At 38.1% G+C, this 10,584-nt stretch overlaps 1 protein-coding gene across 1 annotated transcript in view; it reads left to right on the forward strand.

Moving 5' to 3' along the window:
- The window catches only part of dock2 (dedicator of cytokinesis 2), a gene marked incomplete in the record, with an annotated part of 113,498 nt that overhangs the window by 9,241 nt on the left and 93,673 nt on the right, over nucleotides 1-10,584 (forward strand). The window contains 8 exon segments of the mRNA XM_014007241.1: nucleotides 631-881; nucleotides 1,055-1,153; nucleotides 1,291-1,363; nucleotides 1,503-1,606; nucleotides 3,182-3,383; nucleotides 5,382-5,479; nucleotides 5,573-5,662; nucleotides 5,916-6,016. Of these exon segments, the coding sequence (XP_013862695.1) occupies nucleotides 631-881; nucleotides 1,055-1,153; nucleotides 1,291-1,363; nucleotides 1,503-1,606; nucleotides 3,182-3,383; nucleotides 5,382-5,479; nucleotides 5,573-5,662; nucleotides 5,916-6,016 (1,018 nt within the window).

The following is a 10,584-nucleotide window of genomic DNA, read 5'->3' on the forward strand; positions in this document are numbered from 1 at the left end:
TTATTATAGTGCTTCCATCAACTTGTCTTTTTTAGATTGGTGACAAGTTTGAAAAAAATTGCATAATTTTCACCAAAAAGGTGATCTGGCATCCTATGATTGTCAAAGAACTGCTTCAAAAATCTTGATTGGGACTATTTTTATAATAAAATACGAAAAAAAAAACTGGTTTGAGGAAAAATAGCATAATTAGCAATAATTATTCATCTAAAAAACTATTTTCTACCCTTTTCTTTTTTTAAATTGGATTTTTAGAACTTTACAACACTACTGAAAGAAACAAACAACACAGAATAACACAACATGACAGCTAATACTCAGTTTTTAATAGTAATCTAACCCTAACCTAACTAGACTATATTGCACTGGTCCATTGCATCAAGATATTTTGACAATGGATTTTTTTTCTTTTTTGCGTTATTGTAGTACTTTCATCAGCTTATGGTTTTTAGAACTGATGACAAGGCTGTAAAACTGCTCAAGTTTTACCTAAATAGGTTATCTGGCRTCCTATGATTGTCAAGGGACTGCTTCTAAAGATTGGGACTTTAATACTAAAAATAAAAACTGCTTTCAGGAAAAACAAATTCAAAAAGCTACTTTTATTTGATGTCTAACCACTCTCCTCAGGTCTCTGGGTCACCATGAAGCCTCTGGTGGGGGACATAGTGCAGATTCGAAAAGAATACCCTCATCTGGTGGACCGCAGCACAGTGGTCGCCCGCAAGCTGGGCTTCCCGGAGATCATAATGCCAGGAGACGTCAGGAATGATATCTACCTCACCTTACAAGGGGGMGACTTTGACAAGTACAACAAGACGACACAAAAGAATGTGGAGGTCATTATGTGGGTCTGTGACGAGGACGGAAAAGTGATCCAGGTGAGCAGCATGAAGTACAGAAACATCAGACCTGTCYGTGGATCTGAATGTAGAAGGTCATGTGTTTAACACCGAGGCAGTAAGTCCTGTAAAAATATACAAAACTGATCAGGAAATGACTTGGAAGACTGTCCAGTTACCATGAAATACTTCAGCTTCATCTCTTTTCACAGAACTCCATTTGTCTTGGAGCTGGAGATAAGGCCGTCAGCGAGTACAGATCTGTCATCTATTATCAAATCAAGCAGCCCCGCTGGATGGAGACAGTTAAGGTGAGTCTTCTTTTTCTACTCACCAGTTTAAGTTTTTTAGAAAAAGACCTACTGCTCTAGATCACGTTCACTCTTCATTTTCCTCAGTCCAGTACCATTGTGTGCTTTTAATTACGTTCTTTCATAACACTGTGCAGGTGACGGTGTCTTTGGAAGAAATGCACAGGATTCATTTGCGTTTCATGTTCAGACACCGCTCTTCCCAGGAGTGTAAGTATTAGCCTCTCTCCTTCAATGGTACCTGTCTGTTTTCTCTGAAGGATCACATTGACTTGATTATTATTATACAGCAAATTTTCTTCACATCAGGTTCAAAACTGTTCAAACATCCATTTCTGTTCCTTTACAGCCAAAGATAAGAGCGAGAAGAACTTTGCTATGGCGTTTGTACGCCTGATGAAGGATGACGGGACAGTTCTGCAGGACGGATCGCATGACCTCATAGTTTTCAAGGTAAGATGCAGTGATGGAGCTTTAGCAGAAAAAAAGCATTTATTATTTTTAATCAATTTAATGTCTTGAACAAAGTTACTTAAATACAACCCACAGAGTGCAAAATGAATTATTTGTGTAATATAAAGGTTTAAAAGGCATTTGTTGATCCTAAAGGTTTAGGATTGAGCTGCTGTTTTACAATGAATCAAGTATATTTGTCAGATGAAATGTGAATCAGTAGCAGCTCACAAAAAAGGCTTCTGTAACGCTTAAAATAACAGAGACGTGCAGGATTGTTGAAACCTAATTACGATTATAAATGAGTGTTAAAACAATACATAAAGTACACAAAGAAAAACAAGATAATGTCAGTGCAGTTAGAACTGTCATCAAAGCAGAGCTTAAGATACAGTGAGATAATGTCCACCTGACAGGYTGATTGAAGTCAAATAGACTTCCTGTTAAATGAGCCAGAATCCTCTTATTGATTACACGTCAAGCGCAGTGAAGATTAATTACTCATGATTCACTCAAATACCAGATGGTTGGCCACCCTGTGCCCTCTTTCACGATCATCTCTCATTATCTGTGCATTCCTCTTGATCTCTCTGCCACTGGTGGCTTCAATCTCTAACTCARGTTTGACTGGTATTCATTTATTATTTACAGACGGGCTGATGACAGCAGAGATGTTGAGTCTGAATTATGACTTGATGGTAATAAATTGAGCCGTGGAACAATATGCTGTAATTAAAGAATGRTAATGTTAGCGTAACTGGAGATTCAAAAGCCCCAGAGTCACAGGTGTAATGTAACAAAGTTCATTTACTTCATTACAGTACTTCTTTTTTTTGAGGATCTAATTTATCATAACTTATACTTTTATTTTGGTACATTGAAAACATAAGAATTATACTTTTACTTCTTTGCTTTAAAATGTAGCACCTGGTTACACGCTACACATTTAAATATGACCAGAACTCATTGTGAAAATAGTTGTATATGCACTTAAAAAAGATGAAGTGTTTAATTTACTTAACCAAATTATGTCAACCAATTTAGACATTTTCTTTTCAAGAAAATGTCTAAATTGCTTTACAAGTTAATTTAACACTTCATTTCTTAGATTTTGTGTAAAAGTTCTTTTACTTTTTTAACTRTTGTGAGTAGTTTTATGATTTTTGCTGAATTCCTTATTATTCATTTTTATTTTGTCTTTTTCTGTTGCTGTCATTTTTTAAAGAATTTTTCACATCTCTGCACATTCTGTATGTATCTTTTTTTGTTCTCCTGAATGAATAACCAAGAACAAAACCATGTAATAACTGCTGATGTTTTTCTCTCACAGTGGATTTACATAGTTAAGCTGAGTAAGGCAGACATAGTTGAGGCATCGTTGAGGGCAGTTATTTTCTTTCAAGGTTGTGTCCTTATTCCACTGTCTTTGTCTGCTTTCATAGTATTCACAGCTTTCTTAACTAAACACAGATGTCCTAAGACATYCAAAAAATATAAAATCAAATAAATGAATCAAATAAACAAAACTGGTCCATGGCAGGTGTGAGGAACATAAAATCTAACATGTCTTGTCAGGGTGACAGCAAACGCATGGAAGATGTGAACTCCTACTTGTCCTTGCCTTCGACCCGTCACCATCTCAGCGACCCCCACAAGGGGGCAGGGTTGAACCGCAGCTCCAGCAGCGTGTCTGGGGGCGGGGGAGGCCTGTCTGTAAGCTCCAGAGACAGTTTCGCCATCTCCACCCTCGTCTGCTCCACTAAACTCACCCAGAACGGTAGGTGCAAGTTTGTGCCTGTGTATAAATATACACACACACACACACACATGCCTGTGTGCACAAAATACACTAAGTTAAAGAATGGACAGAATAAAAAAAGAGAGAAGGTGAAATCAAACCTGGCTTGTTCAGAGCCTTTAATTAACACCTTTATATCAACAGAATAACGAGGACAGGCTGAGATGATGAATAATCAGCTGGGTGTTGATATGTTAGAGGACAAATCCACCACTTTATGTTRCTGAGTTGATTCAAAGCATTGAATTTAGAAAAACTCACATTTTGACTTAAAACACCTCTAAAATGAGAAACTAAATACAGACATGTGTTTTTGGATTTGATGAAGCAGTGTTATTTTTAGGTTTGGGGTTAAAGGTTTGTGTAAAGTTAATGTAGGGTAAAGAAGACATAAAGCCAATTAACACTGAATCAGCAGTCTGTTAATTAGTTTAATATTCCCAGAACTGCATTGCTCTGCGCGTGTTGTGGTTTGTAAGGAAAATACGGAAGACTGTTTGTGTCTACGTGTACCGCACATGTCGCTGGTGAAGAGTGAGTTTGTCGGAAACAAGCAGGCAGGCTGCCATCCAAGCAAGACACTCATCCACCAACGCTTAATTGCACTTCCACTTTAAACAGTAAGGTGCATTAGACACAGGTGCAGAGCAACAGCTGTTCCTGAGGAAGCTGGTCCATCAATATAATGAACATTATCCTGCTATATTAATCACCTTTACCACATGCACAAACACAAGCCCACACAAGCATAGACTGTGGGGCTTGCTGGTTCACAGGGCCACCCACCAGATGTGCAGCTTGGTGTGGTGTTTCAGAACTATTGGACAKGGAGGATGGTCAGACAGGAAGTGTCAGACAGCTCAAATACATGAGAAATAAGTCCCATATTAAACCTGAGCACAAATGTCGACTGGAAACTTGGATTTGAGCAAAAGTCTGACTAATCAACGACTTATTTGCATATTTACAGCAGTTTTTTTTGTCTTCTTAAAAATGTTTTGATATTAGATTTGGAAACATTTAATGTTTTTTTTCATAAGCAAGTACTGCATGTTCTAGACAAATCACACGGATGATCTGCAGTTTTTGATTCTGGAGCAAGTAAATGTCAGACACCAACATCAGAAAGGAAGTTTCAGTTATGATCTCAGATAAAGTTCATGTTAAAGTCTGGTTTTCAGTGTTCTACCTTCATAAAATACAGATTTTATGTTTTATTAATCTCAAGACTTTTATCAAATGCTCTTCAAATGGCTGGAAAATTCATCGGTTTTGAGTGGATTGAAGAAATTTACTGTCATTTACTTACTGATTCTGAAAGCATAACACCATTTAATAGTTTTCATTTTTCAGTACTGGTTTCTATGAAATGGTGTTATGCTTTTAGAATCAGTAAGTAAATGACCAATAAATTTCTTCAGGATGATTTACAAAATTTTCTGGGGGAATACACCCCTGGACCCCTATAGAACTGTTTCGCTCCACAGCTGTTTGTCAACATGAACAGATGTTCATCATTCCTGTCAGCAGATGATGGCAGGTATGAGGTAGACTCCTTGTATTCTGTTTCAAATAAATTAAATTACATTGTTAACTATTTCAATTGGACAACCTGGTTTCTAAAGATAAAACATATCAAAGACAAAACTATTTAACTGGCTGTGAAGTTTATATATTGCACATGAGGCACCACCTATAATCTTGCCTAAGGTGCTATATTGAATAGGGCCGGACTTGGTTTCTAACTTGCAACCATATAAATGTTCAGATCAGTGCTTACTCTCTACTGCCACCTATGGACAAAAATGTACTTCCCAAATCCGAAACATTTAGAAGGTTATTGTTTCAGTCTAAAAATAAATTTGTATTCTGTTGGCTTAGAGCAGCATCATCAAGGCAGCAGATGCAGGCACATCTATAGATCATAAACACCTGAACAGAGAATATTCTCTTTGTGTGCCTCTCTCTCCTCTTTAGTGGGCCTGTTGGGGCTCCTTAAATGGAGGACTAGACCCGAACTCCTGAAAGAAAACCTGGAGAAACTTAAAATCATTGATGGAGAAGAGGTTGTCAAGGTTAGTAGTGAAAATATGAGTTTTTTCTTTGCGTTAAAGCGTAGAGGGACCTGGGTGTGTTTTTCACTGGCCCTCTGCTTTGTTGCCATGTAGTTTCTGCAGGACACACTCGACGCCTTGTTCAACATCATGATGGAACACTCTCAGACCGACGACTACGACATCCTTGTGTTTGACGCCTTGGTAAGTGTGCTGGGTGTGTGTTTACTGGGGAACTTTTTTATGGGAACAACTCCAAATGCACACCGTGTCAACCCAAGCTGCAGGATTTTTTGACAAGCTGTCTCAGGTCTAACATGTCTCCATGCCCATCTTTTTCCAAACAGCCACCTCTGTCAAAATGCTGCATATAACTCTCATTTGCCTTGTAAAATGTTTGCTGCTGCGTAAACATGTTACTAAATCTTCCTGTCTACTGTACCTCCTCGTCTGACAGATATATATCATCGGGTTGATTGCTGACAGGAAGTTCCAGCACTTCAACACTGTTCTGGAGGCCTACATCAAGCAGCATTTCAGCGCTACACTGGCCTACAAGTAGGTTAACCCTGTTTTGAAAGCCGTGTCATTTCTGAAAAAAAATAACATTTTCAACCCCAGTTGTGGCCTTCCCACACAAGCAGTAACTCAGGAGGTCTGGCAGAGATCTGGGTTTGCCGCTGCACCTGCAGCGTTGATTTATGAGGTGCAGGAGAGCGACATGCAAAAAAGGCTCTGTGAAATGGAATGTTTGCTGACGTATAAATTCACTTTTGCTGTAACATCACTGCTCTGAAACAGCAGTGTCAGTCAGCCTGACACACTTCCGCTGAGTACACAGCTCTCCAAGTTTCTAACTAGAAGCAAAAAGTGTGCTTTTGAACTCTTACTCATTGCTAATATAAATAATGAAAGAGCTGCTCAGATAGTCATTTAGTTGAGCAAAGTGGAGTTTTCTGACAAACAAGACATTGTGATTTCTATGAAAGAGTATTAATGTACCTTTTTAAGAGTATTCAATAACAATTTTCCTTTCATAGAAACATTTAAAAATAAATAATGTCTTACATCTGTCATTTGCTGCAAGTTTTTTAAAGAAAATGTTGAGGAATAACCTTAGAAAATTTGTTGACTTTTGTACCAAAATTGTGACCAAAGTAACAAAAGCAGTTGTATTTAAAGGGGACATTCATGCTTTTAAATCTTACTTTTCACATTGAAATCATAGTTGTGGTCTTTATAAAGTGGAACTGCAATGCCTTGATCTGAATTTCTTGTTACTTCCCTGTTCTGAGGTGTGTCTGAGTGCAACTCGTTTTGGTGCTGTCTCTTTAAATGCAAATGAGCTGCTTCACACCCAGCCCTCCAGGTCCCAGAGCGCTCCACTCCCATAGATCATTATCCACACCACCTCTTTTGGCCAATTTTGTCATTTGAAAGCACAGATACAATAATCTGCAGTAGAGAATCTTTTTATTTACAAATTAATTAAAAGATGCAAATTAATTAAAAGATGTCAACAGAAGACTTGTCCATCCAGCCTTACATGTTGGAGCCAGAGTCTGACTCAGAGCCAGAGGAGAATGAAGACGACAAACCAGCAGAACTGTGAATTCATGTAATTGGTTATCGGGAAGTGCAGTTCTGCAGCAAATATTGTGATTTTATTGTACCAAAAATTTTTTAAAGGGAATATGGAAAACTAAATGGATTTAAAAATTTGACCTAAGCAGAATATAAAAATACCTATGCAGCACAGAGAGAGACTAAATTAAACTTCTTTGCACTTCTGCAAACTCCAAGTACACAATAAAATGTATTTAAGCGAAGTGGATTTTGACTGATATGTCTCTTTTAAGACACTGATAGCTTTCACACTTTATCAAAGCTAAACTAAAGTACACCAGATTCAGCTGATATAAGCAAAAAAAAGTCACTACACAACTCACAGACCTTGGCTGCTTTGTACTATTTGGGATGCACCAGATGTTGGCAAGATTAGTGGATTKTGGGCAAAATGGGAGAAAGTCCATTTGGCAATGTTGAACAATTATCTGTTTATTTAACATCTGATCTCATTTGTGTTTTTAAAGTTTGGCAATGCAGCAGATGTAGAATAATCACAGCTGAGTGTTGATGATCCTGTTTTTCAGTCTGAGGCTCACTGATAGTTTTGAGCTGTGAAGTTAGACTTTTATGCTTTTGGTCAATAGGATAGGAAAGTGAGTCTGAGCTATAATTGGTAATTTTACAACTACCTAATATGTTTAATTTTCTTTCTTTCCCTATCTTGTTTTMGTGTCTGAAATTAGCCAATACCAAAATGTGCTCTTGAGTTGCCAGGCTTATTTAATTGAAATGCTACAGCTCAGTGAAACCAGTTTAGGTGAAGAATCTTTGAAACATTTATACTTTAATTACATTAGAGAAATCCATTGCAGCTAAGTTTCAGAGGTGTCACATTCATTTTGCTGTGTACCTTTTATTTCTTAAGTCCTTCAGAATGTTTCTTTCATTGATCTGAAATTGTCTGTTTTTTTAATTTGGAGTAAAAGTAATGAAGAAAAGATTGCTTCATGCTACTTGATCCATGCAWTGGCCTTTGGAGCACTTGACTGAACAAAATTAGAGGACTTTCTTTCTCAATATATCCCTAAATAAGTCTGCTTCTTAGATATGTTAATTCYTACACTATTTCATTCAGTGATCACCAGTAAAAAACATGTTGCCAAAGTGTGAGATGTATAAAAGTAAAAGTCTAAGCACATTCTCTCTTGCTGCATCTTTTCTGTTTACTCCAACAGTTTTGGGTTTTGCTCCTGGTCACTGCACCTTGTGTTTCTCACCACTCTTCTCCTCCTCACAGTACTATTTTTTTCTCTGTTTTATCTACTTATCCTATGTCTGCATCACAACTCCATCCTTCCTCAGCTTCTGGATCAGTATTCATTTAATGGGGTCACTGCAGCTTATTGCCTGTAAGCCAAGAGGCTGTTATGTAAAAGTCTTTAACTTCCTCTTGCTACGTTTTAAACTGTTCTCAGAAAAGAAAAAGACAAATCCCCCCAGACTTGCCTTTAAGCTATACATCTAAACAAAACAAACAGAAGACTAAATAGTAAATACATTGAATTATTAGGATTCACCGATGACAACAAAGACAGATGAACCTTTTTTTTCTCCAAATAAACCTTCTATTCATTAAAAATGTTTAGTATTAGCAGCTAACATCAGGACCTGGGGTCGGATTTATAAAACTTGCGTACACACAATTTGAGCCCAGAAACTTGCGTACGCCACTTTTTACGCCAAGGTTGTGATTTATAAAATTTAAACTTGACGTGAAAATGTGAGCCTCACGCCAGCTTTGACCCATGCGTACGCTCATTTTGGAGACGGGAAACTGCGACACAGATGGTGAAGTGAGGAATTAGAGCCACACTGTGTCATGATCACTGTCGGATATTTAATTTACCTTCAGAATCAGACTTAAATAAAAGTTCCCGTGCGCAACTCCATTCATCTGCTTCCTCCTCAGACGACCCCGACCCATACAGACCCCTCCCCGATAAGAAAAGCAGGACAGCAAAAGCTTTGGATACACGCGCAGCGCGTGTATCCAGTCCGTGTTTGTCAAGCGCGCGCGCGGGGGATGCGTGCGAGCGAGCGTGTGTGTGTGCATGCATGCGCGCGCGGGGCGGGGGTCTGCCGCGGGTAACAGAGCAGGCAGGAGGGGGAGAGGACGAGGAGAAGAGCGGGGGACTTATTTCTAATTTTACCTGACTTATTTTATTTAATTTATTGTTTTTATCGTCCTGCAGGCTCTGATGGGAGATTGAATTGAAGCTGAGGTTTTTTATTTTTGTTTTTTATAAAAATCGTTAGATTACTCTAAAGCAAAATGAGGGAAAATCTGTGTCAATTACAGACAATCTGTTCACGTGAGCAGCTGTCAGTCAGCACCTGTCATCCTCCAGACGCACGACGGAGCGTGTCTGAACCAATCACTTTTGTTGACATTGATCATCTGACTGATTTAAATACATCTTAACATTCATGAGGTACTTTACATTGACTGTTTATGGTTGAATGTGGGCGTGTAGAGGGTAGAACCTGAGGCGGGACCTCGTGCGCAAACTCTGACGTGCGGCTGTGATTTATAAAGGAAAGATGCGCAGAAACGTGCGTACGTATGGTTTTATAAATCTGAATTTTTTTTGGCGTACGCCATTTCCGCCTTTTGGCCGTACGTTCACTTTTAGTATGGTTTCCACGCAATCCTTTATAAATGAGACCCCAGAGCTGCACCCAGCCACTTTGGTGCCCTAAGCAAGATTTCAGGTGGCTCCCATTGAGCACTTTTCTGAATCTCACTGCCAATTTACATATATTCACACCATTGTATTTRATATTATTTTTGTCTTTAGAAACCAGGTTGTCCAATTAAAATAGTTGATATAATTCATTTGAAACAGAATACCACAAGTCAACCTCATACCTGCCAATATATAAAAGATCTAATCAAAACGCTGAAGTTTTAGCCATTTAATGAACCTTTTACTAAATTTGGGGGATTAATGAAACAATATGAAATTAGTTTTATGAAGATGGAACACTGAAAACCAGACTTTAAACTGAACTGTGTTTTAGACTATAAATTAAACTTCTATTATCCATTTTTGTTTTCTGTTTACACACTGAGCACCAGTAGTTAKTCTTGACTACATCATGTGATACTTTTATAACAAAATATCCTATGCACCATATAACACCTTGTGGTAACAAAGCAGGTTGAGAAGCCCACAGAACAAGTTACCCTCATAAACCTGAGTAACCAGGGAGTATTTTACATACTAAATCCACTATACTCTGAAAAAAAGTAAAATATTCACCCATTTGTRTCGTCCTCTAGATCAGTGTTTCCCAAAGTTGGAGTCGGGACCCAAAGTGGGGTCCCGAAACATCAAGGTGGTGTCCTGAAAAGATTTTCTGAATTAATTACATTTTTGCCTTAGTTGTTACAAATGAGTGAGGTTACTATATTTAAAATGGATAAATGTAGTATAAAAATATTGTTACTATGCCCATGTTTTGTCGACCTGATACAAATGTTTATCATCCAAAAA

The sequence above is a fragment of the Austrofundulus limnaeus genome, unplaced genomic scaffold (assembly GCF_001266775.1).
Source record: "Austrofundulus limnaeus strain Quisiro unplaced genomic scaffold, Austrofundulus_limnaeus-1.0 Scaffold1, whole genome shotgun sequence".
Lineage (NCBI taxonomy): Eukaryota > Metazoa > Chordata > Actinopteri > Cyprinodontiformes > Rivulidae > Austrofundulus > Austrofundulus limnaeus.